At 42.9% G+C, this 24,196-nt stretch overlaps 1 protein-coding gene across 4 annotated transcripts in view; it reads left to right on the top strand.

Annotated features, from left to right (window-relative positions):
* CCDC92 (coiled-coil domain containing 92) overlaps positions 1-23,906 on the top strand; it is a 38,848-nt gene extending 14,942 nt beyond the window's left edge. For 2 of the 4 annotated variants that reach the window (XM_077159610.1, XM_077159608.1), the window contains 3 exons: positions 17,350-17,496; positions 18,157-18,198; positions 22,524-23,906. In XM_077159610.1, the coding sequence (XP_077015725.1) occupies positions 17,367-17,496; positions 18,157-18,198; positions 22,524-23,299 (948 nt within the window). In that variant the 5' untranslated portion in view covers positions 17,350-17,366 and the 3' untranslated portion in view covers positions 23,300-23,906. Of the gene's footprint in view, positions 1-450; positions 901-1,187; positions 1,290-17,349; positions 17,497-18,156; positions 18,199-22,523 lie in introns of those variants that run through there. The other 2 variants (XM_077159607.1, XM_077159609.1) reach the window with 2 other exon arrangements.
* The last annotated feature ends 290 nt before the right edge of the window (positions 23,907-24,196 follow it).

Genomic DNA, 24,196 nt, shown 5'->3' on the forward strand with positions numbered 1-24,196 from the left:
TACTCTAACTCAAAATTGCTAAGTTCCAAAGATGTGGACATATAAATAATCTAGATAAAAGTAGGACCTAAAAGAGTGTATCATGAACCAGGGGTTATAATTAATCCCATGCCAGAGTATGAGATCAAATATAAGAAAAACAAAACAAAAGCAGTTGTACAATGGAAAAGGTGACAGGACAAATGAAAATTAGTGTATTTTAATAAGGTGTAAAGGACAGCAAGAATAAGAAAATTCTGTATTGTATCCCATTCTTTGAAAAATCCTGATGCTTACAAGATTTAGTGATTGTTTATTTATCCTAATTTCTTTCCCACAACTGATAATTTATGCAGTACAGTTTCCCTGACTCCTATTTTACTTTTCTTTATTTGTATCTATTGCATTAATGTACTAATGACTCATTTATCTATTGTGATCCAAATTTGGTTACCAAGACAAGCCCTGAAGTGACAGATGCACAGCACCTACTTACCTTGTATAGCCTCTCACTTATCAACTTCATCTGGATCTTAGCTTTGCTTGTTCATTTTAAATGACACACTTCTAGTGGATAGATGTTTTGTGGGGAGTTTTTCTCCTTCCCTGGAATTCAATGTGCAATTTACCAAAGAACAGGAATGTATAATTTGGGAGTTCTCTTGTTCCTTGACATAATAAAGAATCATTGTGAGTAGAAAGAACTTTATGGGAGTCAAACAGTCTGAAATGTCATCAGTAAATGTGACTTATTCTACACAGCACAGGAAGCTCACAGAAAGGAAACTTTTAAAGAATTGAATAATACATGTTGGGACTGTCAAATTATTACATGGAAAGTCAAAAAGAGTCAAGCCTTATTAATTGGATATGCTGAAGCCATCAAAAAAAAGTTATAGGAAATGAAGATCTAGGGAAATGGTAAATGACATCTTAAAATAAGTTTATCATCTTTTAAAAATATTGGTACTCAAGCTACGTTATTCCACAGTAATAAATATCCAATAAAAACGTTATTGATTGCCAGAGGATATGGAATTACTAAAATTAAATGCCTGGCCATGGTAAATTTAGTCATTGGATTGCCTGTAATTTCAAAGATCATGCACGTCCCCTCTGCTCAATCCTTCTGAAGGAATTAGTGCAAGCCCAGTTCGTAAAAGGACAAGGTAGAGGAGCTGATATGCTTCTGTTGAATTTTTGCATAGATGAATTGTAATGACATTCAAGATTACGTGCCTGCAACTGTTAAGCTGAAAAAGAGATCAGACTTTGTCTAGAGATATGAATGAAGCTGATCTGGATAGAAGGTAAATCAGAATATTGGGTAAAGAATGATATAGCCCCTATTTTCAGACTTCAACCTCTGTGTGAGATCAAAGGGAGAGAGATTTATTTGATGCAAAATTTATATTTTTGGTAGCACATTATCGAATTTAACTCGTTATGGTCAGTTTACTTGAACACCATAATTACATGGAATCTTGAATAGGGCGTGAGAGCTTGTTGATTTGTTTAGGTTAGTGTGATGCCCTGATATATCCCAGAGTAATTTGGGTGGAGAATAAAAAAGGATTTGTAAAATCCCCTTAAGGGACTGGGAAGAAAGGAGGAAATTATAAATTTCTCCAACTGGGGAATTTCTGATTTCTGGCAAGCAGTGGAGACAAGCTGTTCAATAGGCTGAGCTTTTGATTTTGGGGTTTGCCCCTATGAAGCTTATTCCTGCAAAGGGAGAGGCTACGCCTACTGATGATTATGCCTGAGAGTCACCCCCAGAGAGCCTCTCCTGTTCTCGGATGTGGCTGGCCTCTCTCTAAGCCAACTTGGCAGGTGAACTCACTGCCTTCCCCCACTACATGGGACATGACTCCCGGGGGTTTAAATCTCTCTGGCAACATGGGACTTGATTCCCAGGGATGTGTCGGGCCCAGCATCATAGGAATGAGAAAGGCTTCTTGACCAAAAGGGGAAGAGAGAAATGAGACAAAATACAGTCTCAGTGGCTGAGAGACTTCAAACGGAGCCAGGAGGTTATCATGGAGGTTATTCTTATGCATTATATAGATACACCTTTTTAGTTTATAGTGTATTGGAGTGGCTAGAGGGAAGTAACTGAAACTGTTGCACTCTGTGCCAATAGCCTCGATTCTTGAAGATGACTGTTTAACTATATAGCTTTTACAGTGTGACTGTGTGATTGTGAAAATCTTGTGTTTGATGCTCCTTTTAACCAGGGTATGGACAGATTAATAGTAATAATAAAATAATAGGGCAGATAAAAGATAAAGATTGGATAGATGAAATACTGTGGGTCAATGAGAGGAATGGGATAAACAGTAGGATAAACAGTATGAGTATATGAGTTTTTTTTTCTTTTTATTTCTTTTTCTGGAGTGATGCAAATGTTCTAAAAATGATCATGGTGAAGAATACACAACTGTGATGATACTGTGAGCCACCAAGTGTGTAATATGGTTGCACTGTACATGTGTAGATAGTTCTCAATAAAAATATTTTTATAAAAAGATTATGTGGCCCATGCCCTCGATAATGACGCTTACTCCTGTAAAGCTTATGGAAGTAGCAGGGAAGCTTAGACTACCTATAGGCATGCCTAAGAGTTATTTCTGGAGGACCTCTTTTGTTGCTCAGATGTGGCCTCAGTCTCTCTAAGCCCAACTCTGCAAGTGAAATCATTACCCTCCCCCCTACGTGGAACATGACATCCAGGGGTGAAAGTCTCCCTGGCGATGTGGGAGATGACTCCCAGGGATGAATCCAGACCTGGCACTGTGGGATCAACAGTTCCATCCTGACCAAAAGGGGGAAAAGAAGTGTAATTAGTAAAGTATCAGTGGCAGAGAGAGTTTAAGTAGAGTCAAGAGGCTACTCTGGAAGTTGCTCTTATGCAAGCTTGCTACCTGTCATAACCTGCCGACCCACAAGCAGGACCATTCCAGCCAATCCTAAAGAAGACCTAGGGCAGTATATAAGATTCCACAAGGGTTCCATGCACTTGAGTAACTTTCCAGAAACCTACAACCTCTAGGTGAGTCCTGAAGCCTAGCCTAGCCTCTCCAGAACATCAGATAGTTCCATCTCCCTACCTCATATTAGTGATCGACCCTTCCCATATGAAAAATTTAGAATTGCCATAGCCCAAACACCCCTACAGAGAGAGATGGAGAAATCAAAGGTTATACAGAGGAGATAGGATTTAACAAATGAATATGAAGGCTGAATCATTAAATTAATACCTCTTTTAATCTCCAGTATTTTAGAGCAGCTAGAATTAAAAAACCTAAAATTGTGAAATTGTAACCCATGTCAAACTCTGAAATACGCTCTCCAACTAGTTGTGGTGCTGTGCTTGGAAATTTATAGCTTTTTTGTATATATGTTATTTTTCACAAGAAAAGAAGGGGGAAAAAGTTGATTGTGATGATAAAAAGAATTTAAGCCCTCTAGTCTCCTATACTCTGGAGTAGCTAGAAGGAAAAACATGAGAGGATTGTATGGTAGCCCACAACAGACTCTGGGATCTGTCCTATAACTACTGGTTGAAGAGTGCTGTGAGAACTATTGCTTTTTTTTTATTTCTTTGCTTTGTATATGTTATACTATACAATAAAAAAATTAAAAACTTTTTAAAAAGATGTGTTGAGGGTGCACAGGTAGTTCAGTAGTTAGAATGCCTGCCTTCCATGTGGGAGACCTGGGTTTGATTTCCGGGCCATGCACCCCCCACCCCCCAAAAAAAGATGTGGCAGAGCTCTCTGTCCTAAATCACAAGGATAAAGTCTCTTCCCTTTATCTATCAGAGATAATCTTCTGTCAGATGCCCAGTAAGAATATAGCTAAATATCTTTTATTAGAGCTAATGAAAAACTGACTTTCATACTTATTATAAGTAATAAAGAAAAGTATGACAAAATAAAGTGCATAGAGCTTCAGTTAATAAATACTTTTTTTTCCTTAAAACCAGTACTATAATGAGGCAGGTCACAAAATGGAAAATACTGCACTTAAATTAAAGTGATTCATTTGTTTGGCATATCATGTAGAGAGATATTTTAAAAACAGTGAACAAGTCATCTTGGCCTAACAAATACCATTTATATTATGACAGTCAAGCACAAAATTTTTTAAAATATTATTTCCTATTGTGTTGGTGTGAAAGAAGACAACAGGACATTTGTGGTCACTATACCTTTTAGTCATCAACTGGTAGACAATTAAAATCTGCCATAATCACAAACAGAAATGGAAACCTAATTCTATATGACCTGCTTATTAATAGCTAGGTACAACTATTTGCTGTACCTATATAAGTTGTGAGATTTGTGTCTTTTAATTGTTGGCTTAGGATCATCTGGCTAAATGACAAGCCCGTTAGTTCACAAATGGCACATCTATTGAGTTTTAAGTGTTTTTAGCCCTCACTTATGAAACGAGCTTATGACCTCCCCAGAGGGCGGGCCATCCATGGAGGCTACCCCAGAGGGGCCTGGAGTAGGAGGCACAGAGGGCAAGAGGGCCTGAAGGGTCTCTGCAGTGCCACCTGCCACCTGCCGCCACCTCCCCTAGAAGCAGTTTCTCTGCAAGACTTTCTCTTTGAAATAGAAAAGGTTGAACTGACTCTGTAAGGCATAATATCTGTGCCTGCAAGGCAATCCCTCCTAGCTCTGAGGGCCAAGGAAGCGTGTGCTGGTGTCCCTGCCTCCTAAGTGGGGCTGGCCTCAGGGGGCCGGCATGCTGGCTATTAGTAAGCCCAGTTTTGCTGAGGTTGAGGGAACTTGCAGAAAATACTGCGCGGTTACACTCCATGGGAGTGCGTGCATTTGGCTGTGGGGATTACAGACCTGCTTTCTTTATGAGACATTTCCACATTGAGGGGCCAAGCCCCTATCAGTAGACAGATTCTTGACGTGATTTATAAATAGAAGCCAAGTAGAAACTCTTAGAGTCTGAGATACTCAATCAGACTGCAGAGAAATCCAGCTAATCAATCCCTCCAGTGACTGCAGACTTCCCTAGCAGGCCACAGATCGTATTTCCATGCCTAATTGCTAATCTTTCCAATCACATCTATTACAACTTTAATGTTAGGCTGCTCATTCTTTCAGAAGGAAATGGCTGTCAGTGTCTAAAGAATTGTTGATGGGCCTTGTATTTTATGATAGATGATGTCAGAGAATTACAGGAATACTATATTGCATAGGGCGGGGGGAGTGGTACTCAGTTACTCACCATGATCATTTTCTGCATTTCTTGGAGACAGTGAGTTGCTGCTTTTGTAAAAATTGCCTTCCCGTTCTTTTTTTTTTTTTTTTTTTTTTTTTTTTGGTGCTGGCAAACTAATCACCATTCTAGCAATCCAAGACTACCCTAGAGCAATATTATTAAAATTATTTGATAACCTAGTAGGCTAGTGGATATTTAGCTAATATCTTTTTTAAGGAAAATATCTTTATAATTTTTTCTAACTATAAAGTAATATATGCTTGAAAGTTTTAGGTAGAACTAAAACAGAATTTTTCTAAAGTTAAAGCCACCCACAATCCACCATTCAGTGATAAATGCTTTTCACATTTTGGGGTCTGTCCTTCTAGATTTCTCTATTTCTAAATACAAAAGTGTGATGATATTATTCATATAGCTCTTAACATACTTTACTTAACATATCATAGGCATATTTCCATGTCAATACAGTCTCCATTATTTTTAGATGTGCCATGCTAACATGCTAACTCATTATTGTCATACATTCAGATTACTTTTTGTGGTGATCTTACAAAAAATAAGATGCTGTTCTTTTTCTGGTTTCTACTGGAGATTTTTCTTTTTTAGCTTTTAGAGATGTACCTAAGAAAAAGATGTCTGCTGCCTTGCCATAGAAAAGGGCCCCACAAAACATCTCCAGCCAGTTTTGTCTTTCGAATGAGTCCAAATTTAGTTCACTTACTGCTTTATCAGCGTACGGCAGATATACTGCTACTTGTTTCATGTCCAGTGTCTCATTTTATCATCTCCATCACTATATAAGGCAGGTACTATTATAACCCTCATGTTCTAGAAGAGAAAGGGAAGCGCTAAGAGACTGCAGCTTGAAATTGGATTCCTCTTAGCCACACCTGTTTTTACTTTTAAATGAATTCTGTAAGAATAATGAATAAACAAGGTTTATGTCACTTTAAAAAGTAATTGCAATTTTGTTTTCAACAATTTTTTGCTTCCACTTTGTAATGACATTTATTACTTTTACTAAAATATTTCTGGAGTAATTGTTGAGTGTTTACCATTCCTTGAAATCTTTGCCCCCAGCTCTTCAGGGTTTTCAAACATCTTACTAGTAAATATCTTAAATACATTTACAACTCGAACTAGTAGCGTTCTACAACTTAAAAGTTCATTTAAGATTATTTTGAACTTGGAGTAATGTCAGTATTTATTTTCAGAAATGGTAAGGGTCCTTTCTGAAAGCAGGTATTTTGGATTGCGAGTTGTTGATCTAATTATAATTAGCCTTGAACATTTTTTTTTTTTTTTTTGGCATGTGCAGGGTCTGGGAAACAAACCCTCGAATATTTTTTTAAAGGTTCTTGTGTAGTAATATAGATTGTTTCAAAGTAGAAGTAGGTTTTACTGTCCATTGGAGTGCCTTCTTTGTTCTGCCTGACTTTATTTGCTTCCAAGTCGCTTCTTTTCAGTGTGGACAAAGGCCAGGAGAAGAGGCTTCTCTTTGTGGGTATGTTTCCTTCTCTGGAAGCTACTGGAATTTCTTTGCTAATTCATTTCAATACTTAATGCTGCTTAGGAAGCTCCCTAGTAGGCCTAAGTAAACAAGTTGGAGGTATTTTTATATAACTCTTGACTAAGTACTGTGGTTAAAATTTATTGAGCATCTGCTATCTACCAGACACCGTAAGCGATTGAATTTAATACTTAAAACAACCCTATGAGTTCTATATCATGATGATTTGGGTGGGAAGACAGGGTGTGACTTTAACTGGAGACACAGTTTGACACCTTATGAGTTGGTCTGCTCTCTCTTATCCCATTACTTGTGTGATTTTAAGCAAATCATCTTTGGGACTCACTTTCTTAATGTTGAAACGAAGGGGTTGTTGGAATAGCTGATTTTGAAGGTTTTTATACCTTCAGCATTTTCTGAGTCTGTGAATCTATTTAGAAAACCACCTCCCTGCTAGAAATCATTTTACCCTCCTGTTACATTTAACCACTACAGTTGCTGCCTTTATTTACTGGCCAACATTCATTTTCTTGATGGCAGTGCTTAAGCTATTGGAAGGACAGCAGAGCAGTACAGAAAGTTCCCGTGAAGAAGCCCACAGAGGTCCTTGGGCACAACATGCTCAGTTGGTGAGGTCTAGGAGCCAGAGAGCCCCTGTAGGGCCCTCAGCCTTCCGGAAAGCACACAGCAAAGCCACAGGACCCCAGTTGTTGGATAGTTCATGGTATGAGGGAAGCAAATGTGAATGGGTTATAACTTATTCATGACAAGAATCTAAAATAGCTTTGTTATAACTAATTCACAGCCACATTTCCATAGGCTTTATGTTGAGCTGAAAGATAGGTCTGCTTTTGATTGCCTGTGAACAAAGAAGTTTCCATTTTTAAATGTTGAAACCCTTTCCTGCCAAAGATATTCCATTTCTTTTAGTCTAAGAAATGTGGTGTAGGGATACTTGAAAATATTGCTTCTGGCATGTCAAGAAATTATAGGATGAGATCATGTTGAAGTCCATGCTACTGCAGTGTTTTTTGATTCATGCACTACAATTCTAGGTACCATTATTATGCAGTAGAGAATTATCTGAAGCACATACGTAATGTATGAGTTCAGATGAGAAGGGATAACGTAAATTAATTTGGTGAGGGATGGTTTGCCAAGTGCATTCCAGGCAGAGAGAACAAGGTGTGCATTGACCTGTGTTGGGAGGGACATGGCAGGTGTAAGGGGCAAGAAGACGCCAGTGCTGATGGAACAGAGACAAGGGGGAGGCCCATGTGGGGTGAAGCTGGGGAGAGGCAGGAAGGCAAGGCAGAAACACTGGGGATGTGCCACTTCAGGATGTGACAACAGAGTTGTGCATGAAGATAAAAATGTGTGTTAAGACAGATGTGTGAGCATGGGAGAGACATTGAAGGGAAAATATTGTATTTTTATAAAGGGAGAAGATGAGTCTGGCTTTGGTTGCATCCCACTTTAACATCCAAGCTGATTCTAGCAGCTGATGGCTGGACTGAGGTGCTGCTTTTTGCCTAGGATAGGCCTTAGCCCTGACTTAGCCCCCAGGGAGTTCCTATTAGCTCTGGGCTTGGAGAAGAGCTTTGGATGAGGCACATGCCAGGATCCAGGGGATGAGGACACACCTGCCTTAGATGGGATACCTAATTCTTCATATTCTAGCCTTGCCAGAATTCTGCACCCTCACCCCACTTTTTTAACTTCCTGGAAAACTTTGCAGGTGTTAAAAGGAACATGTGTTTGTGAGCCTTTTGCTTTACTTGCCATCAGGGGAGCCTTTTGGGTTGTCCAACTTCCTGATGTCAAATGTAGAGGTGCGGTGGACCTTGCCCCTGTCTGAACAGCACTGCTCCTAGGCCTAAGGGCCCTTGTGGATAAGAGTACAGTGTTTGTATTATCCTGAGTTTACCTTTTAACTTTCAAAGATTTAGAGATTTGGCATGTACATTTTGGAAAACATCTGGATTTCTGCATGAAATTAAATCCACCCCAGCCCTTGAAATTCTCACCCACTGAGCCTCAGGGCTGAGAGAAGATGCAAGGCTCAGATACAGCATATCTTGATTTATGATTTATATTTTCTTTGTTTGCTAGGATATTTTCCTCAGAGGGGCTTTTAGTTTCCTGGCTGTTGAAACAAATGCCATACAATAGATTGGCTTAACAACAGAAATTGATTGGCTCATGATTTCAGAGGCTGGAAGGCTTGCTTCCTTCTGGGGTTGGTATCCTTTAGCTGGCTGGCAATCTTTGGGGTTCTCTGGCTTTTCCATCACATGGCAACACACATGGTAGTATCTCCTCCTTTCTCTTTTGGGTTCTGTTTACTTCCAACTTCTGGCTGCTCCTCATGGCGCCTCTCTTCACCTGACTTTCATTTTGCTTACAAAGGACTTTAGTAATATGGATCAAAGCCCAGCCTGAGCCTAGAGTGTATAATGATAGTGACTAAATGTACAAATTTTAAAAATGTTTTTGCATGAGGAAGAACAAAGGAATGTCATTACTGCAGTGTGCTGAAAATAGATGGTAATTAATATTTTAAAATTTCAAAAACAAAAAAAATCTCAGCCTGATTCAGTGGGGCCACACCTTATGTGAAAACATCTTGAAGAGATTTTGTTTACAGTGGGTTCATACCCACCAGAATGCACCAAGACCAAGGACATGTCCAAACTGGAGCATACAATTCAGTCCCCCACTGGGGGACAAATGAGATTGGAATGTTTTGCAAGATGTGTACTGTGAATGTCGCCCCCCCCATTCCTCTTTGACACACAAGTGAGATGGAATGAGTGACTTCACTCAGACAGGATGAATTTGAAAGAGATTGGAAAGCACTTGTGCTCCTACAAGTAAAGATGGTCCATAAATAAAATTACTGTGTCATCATTTATACTTAATGTGCTTAAAGAGAGGAAAAACGTTACTTTTGAATTTGGATAAGGGTTATGCTCAAGCTCATTGACAGGCTGTTTTGTCCTCATGTTGTTACACAGTGGTCTTAGTGGGGTCCTGGACTTTAAACCTCTCAGAACCTTCATGAAAAACATGTGTTCCCCAGTAAATATTGTTAGTATTCCTTCCGGTTCTGGGAAGCTGTCTTGGAATTGGCCTATTTCTACAGAATCTGGAATGCAAACCTTTTTCAAGCGTTAATTTTCTGAACATGTAGGGTTAACAACAAAGTAACAGAAATTTAATACTTACTAAATTTACCTCAGAAAAATGTAGATATGGCTTCAGTTCCAACTCATAATTAAGGTAACATAGCCACCAGGCCTGCTAACAGGTCTTTTACCTTTGTAGTACTTATTGCCATCACTTCCGCTGGAGTTCTTTGGGGAGAAAAACTGGCAGAGTTGTGTACGTTCACCATGTGGGGCCTGCCCTCAGCTGCCGGCTGGACCCTGGAAATGACAGTCACTGGGAACCCCATTATCTCCAGCTACAGAGCAGCATCTCAGCAGGGACAAGAGGACCAGTGTCCAGGCAGTGCTGTCTTTGGTTCAGCAAGTAACTGTAAAATTGCCAATAGTTCCCAGCAATGCCTAGAAACAAAATTGGATTCCCTCAAGACAAAAAAAGCTATAATGCAAAGAGCCCACAATTTGCAGTGTATGCCCTTTTGACAGGGAAAGTGCAATGTTTTGCAAGATGTGTACTGTGAATGTCGCCCTCCATTCCTCTTTGACACACAAGTGAGATGGAATGAGTGACTTCACTCAGACAGAATGAATTATTCATCCATAGTGGACGCCATGCATTTTTTACCATCATCCATCACACTGACCCTTTTAGGGTTGGGTCAGAACTGCTATTTCATGTCTGTGACTCCCAAAGCATCTTAGAGATACCAAAGTAAGCCTCTCTGAAACAATTCTGTTTCTTTCTTCAAATTATCTACCTCTCTCAGCTCTGTCTCCATGGCCTAAATGGTATGTTTCCTTGACTCTGATTCATGTCAACTTATTGGAAGGGATAAATCATTACAGCAAATATATATCATAAATAGCTAAGGATAAAAGGGGAAAACATCACTTTCCTTTAAGTTACAGCAACTCTTTTGAGTTCTCAGGAAGGCAGTGGTAATGTTATCTTTTTGAGTTGATGAGAAAATACTTTAGTAATTTAGTTGTCATTGAAAATGTGGTTTGCTAGGATGTCAGTGGCATGCCTTGTTCATGTATATCCTAAAAGCTAAAGCATGCACTGCCCCAATGGCATCTACTCTTAAGAGCCTTTTATGTCAAGAAAGAGGATGAAGATGGGGAGACCACCAGCCAGGTGAAAAATTCCAGGGTTGAAAAAGCCTTGTCTTCTTCCTGTCAGAGCTTCAGACTTGTGTCATTATAGCTCACCTGTGGACTCTGCCCATTCTGTGGCCACACCATTCTTGTTCTCCCAGCATTTCTCCTCCCTGAGGCCGTCTGCCTGTGATAACGCGCGGTTTCAAGGACATGTTTTATATCTGTAGTTAACACAGTGGATTAACGAAATACTGATTTATAACAACGCAAAGTAGCTGATTCACCGAGGCTGTTAGAATATACATACTTATTTAAAACACATTAAAATTTGTTACAAATAAAACTTAATATCACATTATGATTAGGGTAGAGTGGGAACTGAGGTTACATTTTTCCCCCAAGGTCTCTTGTCCTTTCCTCCCTGTCACCTGTAGTAAATTGTAGAGGCAAATATTGCAAATATATTTTACACTATCAGTGCTGTATGGAATTGCCTGGAAATTTTAGTATATTTTATTATTACACATTTTCTTTGAGCAAGGCATGCATGTAAATTAAGCATCTAATGGGAAGTGCATGGAAAAAGGCCAGGAAGGCCTCAGGCGCCTCTGGTGCCACACCTGCGGCTACAGACGAACCCCCAAGGCCTCCCTGTGCCAGCGCTGCACTGAGGGCTCCGGGTGGAGCGGGACAAGCCTGTGGTTACGTGTGCGTGAGACAGAACCCTGGGGTGGGGAGTGCTCGGGTTGCCCACTGGCACAAAGACAGCAAACTCAAAGGGTGCACAGAGCCAGGAAGTGCGTGGCCTGTGGCCATGCCTGACTTCACCTGGTCTGGTGGTGTGGAGGCTTCTCAGCAGAAGGGAACTTTAGCTGAGGCCTAAATGTAGGATCTGTAGACGTCGGCGCACGGGAAAGGTGGGAGAAGAGAGGCCTGTGAGGAGTGCGCTGGACAGAGGGGCAGCCCAGGAGAAGTTGCCAGCTGGGATGAGCGAGGCCCAGCCAAGCTCCGAAGGCAGGAGAAGGGGCACAGAGGGTGGGCAGGGCCAGGCGTAGGCACAGGACTGGGAGAGCACACTGAAGATTTTTAAGCAGTCTCAGATTTTTAAAACAACAAAAAACAAAAACAAAAACTTCACTCTGGCTACTCTGTGGAGAGCAGAATAAAGGCAAGAGAGGACAGAGTGAGATTGGCAATGACCTGGACGAGGGATGAGGATGGCTTGGGCAGCGGAGATGGAGAAAACTGAATGGGTTTGGGAAACATTTTTGAAGTAGGATCAGCAGGAGCTGGCAGTGGACTGGAAGTGCGAGGTGGCGAGGTGCCAGTCAAGACAGGAGGAAGACGGCAGCACTGACTGAGAGGGTCCCCCTAGATTCCTAGGTCTGTTCGTTCATCATTCCAGACATACAAACTTTTGCGTCAAGTTAAAATTGTTCTCTTCAGTGTCAAGGCTCTAAAATATGGACTGCGCTTCTTCCATTAACCACAGCAGCTCAGACTTGTCTGTCCTTTTAAAGTAATGGTGAGGCATCTCATCGCCAGTCCTCCCATCCAAAACCCATTTTAGGTCCTGGAAATTAATATTTCAGGTGAGACAATGAAGTTGACCTAGGGTGAACTCTTCAGAGTTGCTAAGGAAAAGTAAAATGTAGGCATCTCTATAAAAGATCAAGATGCAGTTCTGGGTTTTGCCTTCGTTTGGGGGTGTGGCTGTTCATCTTTCAGGTGTTGTGCTGTGAGAGGAGGAGCCAGAGCAGAAGGCAGCCCCTTTTCCCCTCTTCCCCCGCTGGCACGGGCTCTTCACCCTTCCCTTCTGCACTCACCCTTGCCCAAGTTGCCCCCTTTGTTAGGGTCACCAGCAGCTGCCCCAGACGCAAGCTGACAAGACCGTATTTGGGTCTTGGGAACTGTGTGGATTGCAGATGAAATCCAGAGGCAGGATGCCTGTGATGAAAAATGAATACCACCATGTTGCTTGGTCGGGGTTACAAAGCACCATCATTTTTTTTGTATGCTGTATGGTGGGAGTCACATTTCATTCTTTTTCCACGTGACAATTTCATTATTGTAGCATCTTTTGTTGAGGGTTGTTGTTTTTTTTCTTGGGGTGGGGTAAGTGCATGGGCCGGGAATTGAACCTGGATCTCCCGCTTGGCAGGTGAGAATTCTACCACTGAACTACCCTTGCACCTCCTCAAAGCACAATCATTAAAAAAAAATTTTTTATTAATAAAACAATTAACATACAATATGAACATTCTTTTTTATCACATAGTTGTATATTCATCACCATGATCATTTTTTAGAACATTTGCATCAATTCAGAAAAAGAAATAAAAAGAAAACAAAAAAATTCTTAATACCATACCTTTTACCCCTCCCTTTCATTGATCACTAGCATTTCAATCTACTAAATTTATTTTAAGATTTGTTCCCCCTATTATTTATTTATTTTTAATCCATATGTTTTACTCATCTGTCCACAAGGTAGATAAAAGAAGCATCAGACACAAAAGTTTTCACAATCACACAGTCACATTGTGAAAGCCATATCATTATACAATCCTCTTCAAGAAACATGGCTACTGGAACACAGCTCCACATTTTCAGAAAGCACGATCATTTTAAGGGCACCTGCAGAAGTTCCCTAATTGTGCTCTTTTCAATCTAACAACAAAAAAAGTTCCTATAATGTAGTTATATTTATAAGCTGTTTGACAAGAGACCTCTGCAAACATTTGTTGAATTTCTGAAATTTGACCTAAGAAACTGGGCTGAAGTCAAGCCATTTCTCATATGATCACAAATCCAGCATGTGTTACAGGTTGGTACAAGAGGTAGAACCACCAAGAAAAGACCTGACTTTTTTCCTTCTAATCCTTTCCGAATCATGAATATGAACTAGCCTGTCAGTCCCCCAGCCCTATCTGTGATCTCATTGCTTGTGTCCAACTGGGTCCCCAGGCCAGTAGCAGCACTGTCCTGGGATATGGGTTTCTGTGACGGCCTTTGGGGCGTTCCTTTGGCAAGCAGGGGCCAGGCACTCAGGAAGTGTCGTGTCCTCGACTATCTGAAACCTATGTTCCTGACAAAGCACCTAGTTTCTGCAGATGTCATGGCCATGTGGGTGTTGACTGAATCATGAGCCTTGGGCTGCTGCTCCTGAGCCATCCATTTAGAAATTAGTATCTGGCCCAGGGGCCCTGTACAAGGAAGGATTGTGACTATAGCATAAAAAATTTCAGGGACAAAAAAATCTTTTATTGCTCCTGCAAGAAGGCAGCTCACAGCTCTGCTGAGTAAAGCCCACTTTGATGGAAAGTCAATGCTACCATCTTCTGCCACCCAGATTTTAGGTGGATTGGAGGCCTGGGTTACAACTCCTAGACTCTGATTGCCGGGGCAACCTGCTGCTGCTTCTGTCGCCACAGAGGGTGTCATTAACCCAGTAGTGACTTGTTAATTTTAGAAGCACAAATACTGATTTTCTGGCTTGAGAATCAAGTGATGGTTCAACCTAATCTGTTTCTTCCAACAATTCTCTGTGTTGTTATTTCCATGGGAATCAGCAGCCCATCATCAAAAAGCCTCATCTCACCCTTGGGGTGCAGTGGTGGAGGGGAATCTAACCATTGTTTCTTAGAAACGATAACTGTAAATTTTTTTTTTTTTTTTTTTTTTTTTTTGTACAGGCAGGCTCCCAGAATCGAACCTGGGTTTCTGGCTTGGCAGACAAAAACTCTGCCACTGAGCCACTGTTGCACCACCCTTTTTTTTTTTTTTTTTTTTAAATAACCATAATTTATTTAAATAGTTGTGTTATTGGATTTTTAGTTTGTTTCACCTTTTCCAGTAAACTGCACTGTAATGACCATTCTTATAGCTACCTCTTTTCATACAAAGGTAATTATTTCCCTTTGGTAGATTCCTAGAAATGAAAATGTTAAGTCAGAGCAATGCTAAATTCTAAGGTTTCTGATACCATTTGCCAAATTGCTTCCTGTAATGAGGTGTACCAGTTAACACTCCTACCAAGAGCTGCAGTTCTGTTTCCTGTTATCCTTGTTGTCACTTGCAGTTTATTCCCCCTGAAATGTCCTTTTTGTTTTCTCTATCCTGTACCCGTCAGGAGTGTCATTGTCATAGTCTACTCCCATTCTCGCTTCTTCTGGCACCCTTTATTTTCCTCTGTGCATTTTTTAAATTTCTTTGGGAGTGAAGCCTATGGCCTGTTCAGCTGAGAAAATCACACAAAGCTTTTCAATTTAATGAAAATGTCTTCAGTTCCAATTACGAACTATTCTTAGCTCCCGAGCTAGTGCATAAATGTGTTGCTGGTGTTAAAAATAATAACAAATCCATATTATGACAGACCCTTCCAATATCAAAAATTTAAAATTGCCATAGCCCAAACAACCCCAATGAGAGGTATGAAAAGATCAAAGGTGATGGTGGAGGGCGGGCCACGGTGGCAAATGGTATCAGAAGTCTTAGAATTTAGCATTGCTCTGACTTAGCATTTTCATTTCTAGGAATCTGCCAAAAGGAAATAATTACCTTTGTATGAAAAGAGGTAGCTATAAGAATGGTCATTACAGTGCAGTTTACTGGAAAAGGTGAAACAAACTAAAAATCCAATAACACAACTATTTAAGGCAAGCATTCTTGCCTGCCATGCCAGAGGACCCAGGTTCGATTCTCAGTGCCTGCTCATGTAAAAAAAAAAAAAAAAAATCAAAGGTGATGGTGGAGTTATACAGAGAAGACAGGATTAACAAATGAATATGAATGCTGAATCATTAAATTGATATCTCTTTTAGTCTCCAATATTTTAGAGAGGCTAGAAGTAAAAACCTAAAATTGTGAAATTGTAATTCATGTCAAAGTCTGAAATATGTTCTACAACTAATTGTGGTGCTGTGCTTAGAAATTTATAGCTTTTTTTATATATGTTATTGTTCACAAAAAAGAAGGGAAAAAAAAGTCAATTGTGATGATAAAAACTTATTTAAGCTCTCTAGCCTCCTATATTCTGGAGCAGCTAGAAGGGAAAATATGAGAGGATCATATGGCAGCCCATGACAAACTCTGGAATCTGTCCTGTAACCACTTTTTGAAGAGTGCTTTGAAAACTATTGCTTTTTTATTTCTTTGCTATGTATATATGTTATACTACACAATAAAAAAAGTTTAAAAGAAAAAAATAAATAATAACAAATGACTGGTGCCGACTGAAGGGGAGATAGCATGGGTGTGCTGTGATCTCCAGAATCTTCTCACTGTGCCATCCTAGCAATGTACTGCATATTGGAAACCTTTTGAGAGGTGGTATTTCCTTTAGGGAGGGTGCTTTGGCACAGAAAATTATGAGAAATAAATTCTGAAGCTCTGTATTTATAAGCAAATAATCCCTATTTTGTCTTTTGCATTTTTCAGTGCTGTGCAAGGCATCTTGAATTTCTCTGGTAGCTTTTCCCGAAAGACTGGTTGACTTCACATTTTTCCTAAGTCCCAGTAAAGGCAGAGCCTGAGGCCCTAATTGCAGTGCAGGAATGGGGGTAGGGATGGGGGGGGATTTGGGGGACAAACTCCAGAACCTGCAACCACCACATTGCCCTGAGAGATACACATTTGGGAAGTTCACAAGAAGCATCTGAGGCTCCTCTTAGCTCTGTGGAAGTCATGGAGTGTCCCCCTGGAATTCTACACATTTTTTCCTTCTGTTTCTTGCTCTGGCCAGCTCTAGATACCATTTAGAGGGGATGTTCGTCCCCATTTCCAGGCACTAGGATTTTCTGTGAGGAAGCAATCAATGCTAACCGTGTCAGGGTATTCTTTTGAGAGTAATTTGGTCACAGTATATTGAAGTTTGGTGGTATATGACAAGCCTAGGATTTGAAATAAGGGAGTCCTGGATTTGATTCCATACTGTGTGGCCTACAGATCCATTAATTAATCTCTCTGAACCCATTTCCTCCTCAGTAAGGCAAAGTTACTTTCTAGTGCTTATAATCACTAGTGTGCCAGGCATGGTGCTAGGTGCTGGGAGTTCAAAGTCCAGCCCCGAGAAGGGTGGAAGGCAAGTGCCCAGTAAAGGGAGTCTTGAGTCGCCTGTGCTTTGGGTCTCACTGTAGCAGCTGTGAATGCAGCCCTCATGCAGGCCTCTGCCTTCCAGCCCCCATCCAATTCCTTCCTGCATTAGCCTGGAAGATGCATGTCTCTGCACCCAGAGCTGGAGCCCACAAGCCAAGTAGGGCACGAGGCGGGCACCTTCCATGCCCAGCCTACTGACCTGTGACCCTCATTGTCAGGGATGGTGACCAGGGTGTGTATTTCCCACAGGTCATCTGGAAGTCAGCATGGCAGCCACAAACCTGGAGAACCAGTTGCACAGTGCACAGAAGAACCTGTTGTTCCTTCAGCGGGAACATGCCAGCACACTCAAGGGGCTGCATGCCGAGATCAGGCGACTGCAGCAACACTGCACAGGTACTGTGGGTCCCTGACAGCCCATGCAGGCCCTGCATTGACAGGACTTCCCAAGACCCGGGGCCTGCTGATGGTGTGTAGAACAAAGCAGAATCTGTTATAAGGACAGTTTCAGACAGTGGCTGGATTAGAAACTATGCCAGTGTTGCCAGATGAAGAGCAAGAAGTGAGATTTTATTCTTTTCTAATGCTTTTCTGCTCCCAGTATGACACGTTTAAACCCTTATCATTGCTGGAAATGCATTTGAATACCTTACCTTATACTCACTGCACATTGAAATGCACTGAGAAAAGCTCTAAAGCATTTTCTTGGCATGCTGAGGAATTAAAAAGATCAAAATAAATGATTAGAATTTACAATGCAATTTGGAACTAATGATAGAGCAAGCTGCTCACTAACTTCACATTGTTGGGATGTGTTCTGGGGGAACAGGAAAGGGGATCTGGGGAGAAAGGAAGGCCCCCTCTTAACTCTAGTAAGTATAGTAGCCACTGATATTTTCTGCTAGTCTCACACTTGCTTCTAATGCTGCCCAAAGCATTACCTTTCTGGGCAGGACTAGCTGGCTAATTAGATTACTTTCTGCATTTTCATAGCTGATAAAGATTTTGAAATGCATTATAATCACACAAAATTCACATATATTATCTGCTTTTTAGATTTAACCTATGAGCTGACACTCAAAAGTTCAGAACAGACAGGTAAGAACTTTCTCCAAAAAACTGATGATGGTCTTATTTCCTTTTGTGGTATATGTTGGTGCTATTTGTTTTCACTAGTTACATACTTAGAAGAAAATACCTTTGCTATGAATATGGCCAGCTCTCTATGAAAAGATGGGAAGTATGGAGCCTTAGGTGTTATAAGCAGTTATCAGTGGGTACATGAATGATATTTTGTCTTGATTTTATACATATAATTTGTAATTATATATGTCTAGTATATGCTTTTCTGAATTTACTGATTTTTCTACAATGAATGTGTTCCTTCTGTAATCAGAATTAAACATAGATGTGATTTAAACCATAAGAGAAGAGAGGGAGAAGGTCTCCACAGAGTGGCCACACTACCTATGTCCCTGGTGCTTAGTGCAGGGCCTGGCACAGGACAGGTGCTCTTTAAATACCAGCTGAGTGGGTGACCAAATTACTAGATAACCCCCTCAGGACCATCTGGAGTGAAGTCCCAGAAACACTTCCCCCTGACCAGAATCCTCAGAGACCTCAGGGTCCCTCGAGGATATCAGCCTAACCCAGGCTGAGCACATGAGATAGAAACCTGTGCCTTCCCAGGGGCCTCTGAGGCCTCTGCAAATAGCCCACTCCCCAGAGCAGGGCAAGCATTTAGGAAATGCAGAGTATGTGTTTGAGTGAAGATACCGTTTGCTAAGTAGTCTTCACAATACAGTTATTATTTATGAGAGTATACAATTCCTTATAAAAGACATGGACCATTTCCATTGGGTTTTAGTATATTACCAAGTACAGATTTTACCATTTGTGTTACTAATATTACAGTCTCCTAAGTGCTCCTTTCAGGAGCCAAGACATCTTTTTGACTGTGTGTGGTCGAGAAGGTACAGTCAAGCTTTGCTGGGTCTCAGTAGAGGAGCCTAATATCAAGAGTCTCTCTGCAGAGGATGCCAGGAATCTCCTCAGCAGCCCCTGGGGCCAAGAGCTGGGCCTCCAGGAATTCAGGAGAACAGGACTTCAACCTGAAAACAGGAACACCCAACTCCTCCTCACCACCACCCCATACCCCATTCCCCCCACCCCCTGTTCCCTGTCCCCAGGAATTTAAACCTTTGGGAAAGAGCTCTCCATATCATGGAAAATGGGGTGTCCTGACTCCTTCTCCCCTCTCAGCCTAGGCTAATCTGAGGAAACATGCTTCTTGCCCTGGGGCCTCTCCAGTCAGGGTTCCCAACACCACCAGCCCAGTACAGCCGTCTCATCAGCAACCATCTATACATCAGTGCACCCACAACTTTCCCAATCCTAAGAATCTCTAGGGACATTGGTTAAAGAACCAGAATCCCAGATTCCCTCCCTTAGAGTTACTGATTATGAATGTCTGAGATGGGTCCTGGGAATCTGTATGTTTAGAAAGTGCCACAATGATTTAATGCTCAGGCAAGCTTGGGAAGTACTGCTTTAGGTAAGAAAGGAGTACTTGCTGCCAACCAGCTCAACTTACATCCGACTTTCATAGGGATTTTATCTGGTAAAAGACTGAAAATCTTTCAGACTGGAGGAGGAGATGGAGTGGAGCTTCCTATAGGAGGCTGGGAAATTGGCAAAAAAAGAAGTGTCAATTCATGAGAATGATAATCTCCAAAGAGCAGCTTTTTAGAGTCAATGAAAGGAGGGTCAGTCATACTGGCTCCTTCCCTCATGGAAACCACTAAATCAGAGGCCAATAAACATGAGTCTAGCCAGGGCCACATTCTGAGAGGAAAAAGCAGCACAACTAAATTATTTTCAAGGAATGATGATAGCTGCCCAGGTGTGGCCTCTCCTGCTATGATTAACGACCAGAAAGAGCTCTGACTTGAGCATTAGAAAGACCTGGATTCAGATCTCTGCCCCACCACAAAAGCCCTGTGATCTTTAGCACATTATTTAACTTCCCTGAGCCTGCATCCTTGTCTGAATGGTGCCCCACAAATGCTCGTTTCCGTCCTCACCACCAGGGCTTTCCTGCCTTCATGGCTGGCCCCATGCAGCTCCCCTTCATGGGGTGTGCACAGCTCAGGGGGTCCTGCTCTCCAGTGTTCCAGGTGCCGGCCCTTTGTGGTACTGCCTGGCAGAAGAAAACCCCCAGGATGTCCATGTCTGGCTGGGGTGTGGGTGAAGGCTTTGGTCACAGACCTCCCTCACGAGCCGAAGGCCTGCTGTAGACCTGTGTTTTGGCTGAAACCCAGGGCTCTATGTCGACATGCTAGTTGCCCTGCAGTCTTTGTGGGAAGGGAAATAGGTGTGGAAAGTCTGTCTTCCAAGCAGCAGGACTCAGCCCAGTAGCCAGGCTCCTGAGTCTCAGAGGTGGCTTTAGAGACATGTACATCTCCGTGTCTGTCACTCTCCTTGAAGCTGCCTTTCAGAATCCACTGTTTTTCTTTTCGCACCACCCCCCGCCCCCTAAGAAAAAAAACAACCTGAAACCTTCCTTGTAAGTAGCTTTGCCTCCATCCTTTCTAGGGAGGTCATTTACTGACGCTACATGCGTACACAGTTTTAAAACAATTTCAGGGCAGTGCTACCATAGCTCAGTGGCAGAATTCTTGTCTGCCATGCTGGAGACCCGGGTTCGATTCCTGGTGCTTGCCCATGCAAAACAAACGAACAAACAAAAAAACTAAAACAATTACACCTGCCATGAGTTTATATGTGCAAGTTTATATGGGCACAAAACAAGTCCACCTGCCCACAGGGCCTTGAAAAGCTCAGACTGGCAGACAGAACACTTAGAAGCCCTGGCTCAGATGGAAGGGGAAATGCCGCCAGAAGTGAGTACAGAGGCCTTAGGAAGGCTGCAGACCATCAGGGAAGACATCCAGCACAGTGTGGCCCTGTGTTCAGGCCCTGGGGCATAGGGTATAATACAAGGAGACTGGACACAGGCCTGGAGTTAGGTGAAGGATGGAGGCTGCAGTAAGGAAAGACCAGAAGCAGGTGGCCTGACAGGGAACGGTGCAGGTGTAGAGTTTATGTGGGAGCAGAAGAAGAACCACAACAGTGATCGAGAAGGGCACTGGGAAGAGTCTGGCAGTTTGGATTTTATTAGGCAACAAGGAGCCATTCTTTAACACAGAAGAAAAATGTTTAGAGGGGTACCCAGTCTTCCAAAATACAGGATGGATTGAAAGGGGCAACTCTGGAGTTAGGAAGACCAGAGAGGAGCTGTGTAGACGGCTCAGCTGGCAGGGAAGATTTGGAGACGGTGAGCACATGCATAGTAGGGGAGGAGGAGGGCCAGGCCAATCCAGAAGGAAAAGCAAGGACGTGGGAAGCAGCAGGTACTCAGACTTGAATGTCTGATGGATCATCACTGTAGAACTGGCACTCAGGAGTTGACAGTCTAGGTGAGGGTACCAGATCAGCAAGGCAGAATGTGGAGAGGAGGGCAGCCCACCCCACTTTCTGGGAGGCAAGGTGAGGAGAGCTTGATGGTAGTATAGGACTCTGGGGCCTAGGCAGTAGCTATCAGCAAGAGGAGGCTGAGAAGTAGTCTGGGATATGGCCATAAGGGCACTAGTGGAGCAGGGAAGCTAGGGCAGTGCTGACATTTGCTGAAGGAGTTGGGTGAAGACAGGTGGCAGTGCACAGTGGCTGACAGTGGTCCCATCTGCTCTTATGGGCAAGGAGATGCCAGGAGAATGAGGAGCATGGCACAGGGGAGCTTCATTCTTGGGACAGCAGAGAGGAGAATGGGAGAAGATACTGTGTCAGAGGCAAGAAGGAGACCTGACCTCACCTCCTCTGCAGTGTCAGGGTTGTGCTTTAGACAGGAGACATCTTTTACACTTGCCTTTCAGAATAGTGCCTGCGTGTAGTGGGCATTTGATAAACAGTTTCTGAGCAGACAGATGGATTTGCTAACAATTTAATCCTAAGTTTTTGATGAGGTCTAATACTCCAAAATTTTGTCTTAACTTCAGCATTTAAAAAACCTTAAGACATTCTTTTATGCAATAAGTCAGAAAACTGAGAGCTGGAAGAGGTCTCAAAGACCATCTGCTTTCCCACCCTTCCAGTGGGCAGGAGAAGAAATGGGGGTGATCAGGTGAGGGGCCATGTCTCCCCACCATTGCATGGGGGATAGGGCCCAGCCACTCTCAACCCTGTCTTCCTTGTAGCCTTTGAGCACCCCTTTTCCTCAAGCTCACACCTCATACAGGGTAGCCCTTCCCTCCTCTGTGGAGAGGAGGTGAGGCCAGCTGAGGCAGGGCCCCACCTTGCTGGCCAGGTCTTCCTGCCTCCAAAGTGCTGATGGGTTCTTAGTCTGATTCCTCGGCTTATTTTTCTAGGAGATGGAACTTCTAGAAGCAGTGAACTGAAGAAAAGATGCGAAGAACTGGAAGCTCAGCTGAAATTCAAGGAAAATGAAAATAATGAATTGTTAAAAGAACTGGAGCAGAAAAATGCAATGATCACAGTGCTGGAGAACACCATCAAAGAGAGGGAGAAGAAGTACTTGGAAGAACTGAAAATGAAAAGCCATAAGCTGAACATGCTGTCAAGCGAGCTAGAGCAGCGCGCAGGCACCATCGCCTACCTGACCTCCCAGCTGCACGCCGCCAAGAAGAAACTCCTGAGCTCCAGCGGGACCTCAGATGCCAGCCCATCTGGGAGTCCCGTGCTGGCCAGCTACAAGCCAGCACCCCCCAAAGACAAGCTACCCGAGACGCCTCGCCGCCGAATGAAAAAGAGCCTCTCGGCTCCTCTGCACCCAGAATTTGAGGAGGTCTACAGATTCGGGGCTGAGAGCCGGAAACTACTATTGCGGGAACCAGTGGATGCTATGCCTGACCCTACCCCATTTTTGCTGGCCAGGGAGTCGGCCGAGGTCCACCTCATCAAAGAGAGGCCCCTCGTCATTCCCCCCATCGCTTCTGACCGTGGCTCCAGCGAGCAGCACAGCCCGGGGCGCGAGAAGCAGCACAAGGCCCACGTCGGAGTAGCCCACCGCATCCACCACGTCACCGCACCGCAGGCACAGCCCGAGGTGGAGACGCTGGCGGTTGACCAGGTGAACGGAGGGAAAGTTGTGAGGAAGCACCCAGGGGCGGACAGAGCTGTGTAAGGCCTGCCCCAGGCACCCTTAGCCTCCCTCTGGCGGTGCACCACGACCATGACTAGGACAGGCTCACCCACACCTTTTGTTTTCATTCCCACGCAAGCCAACTTTTTTTCAGACCTATCAACAGATTATTCTCCTTCTTCTGCTCCTCTTGCCCTTTCACTAACACCAAAATATGATCCTGTCTCCAGTGCAGAACACGTATTTACTAATTGCTGTGGCCAAATACCTGCATACTGAATAGCTTGCTTCTGATCCTACTCCATGTAATCTAAATGCACAGGCCGCAGGCTGCATCACTACTCGATATTAACAAAATCAGATAGCAACACGCCTAATTACAGTCGGAGCAACACATATCAACCTCAGTACCTTGTCTCCTCTGCTCCCCAGGATGGCCCATATGGAGCAGCCCCTGCTCCTGCCTGGAGGCCCCTGTACCTTCCCCACCAGCCCCTCCCAGGGCCACCTGGTACCTGAGCGCTGTCTGTGTATGTCACGGGAACTAAATGACATTACTCCTCACATCAACATGATCTGAATGTGTGTTCATATTTTTTGTTAGTTTTCTCCAAAATGTTCAAGATCCCAACAAACTTTATTTTCTAAACCTGCCTCTTTCTGTTTTGTGTCTTTTATTAAACCATCCAAGGGAGGGCCTGGGAGGAGATTGTGGGAGGAACAGAAATAGGTTCTGAGCAGAGCCGCAGTGCTTTCCTGCCCAGAGGCAGCCCCCCAGGAGTGGTGGTTTTTCTTCCTAAAAGGGAGTCTCTGGCCATATCTCATAGCCCAGAGCTATTCCTTAAAATATTCCACACTTCAGAGGTTCTGGCAAAAGCTACTTTTGTCTGTGACTGGTCTCTGCCCTTTTGTCCTGCTAGTGTTCAGCAGGACACTATG

The sequence above is a fragment of the Tamandua tetradactyla genome, chromosome 5 (genome assembly GCF_023851605.1).
Source record: "Tamandua tetradactyla isolate mTamTet1 chromosome 5, mTamTet1.pri, whole genome shotgun sequence".
NCBI lineage: Eukaryota > Metazoa > Chordata > Mammalia > Pilosa > Myrmecophagidae > Tamandua > Tamandua tetradactyla.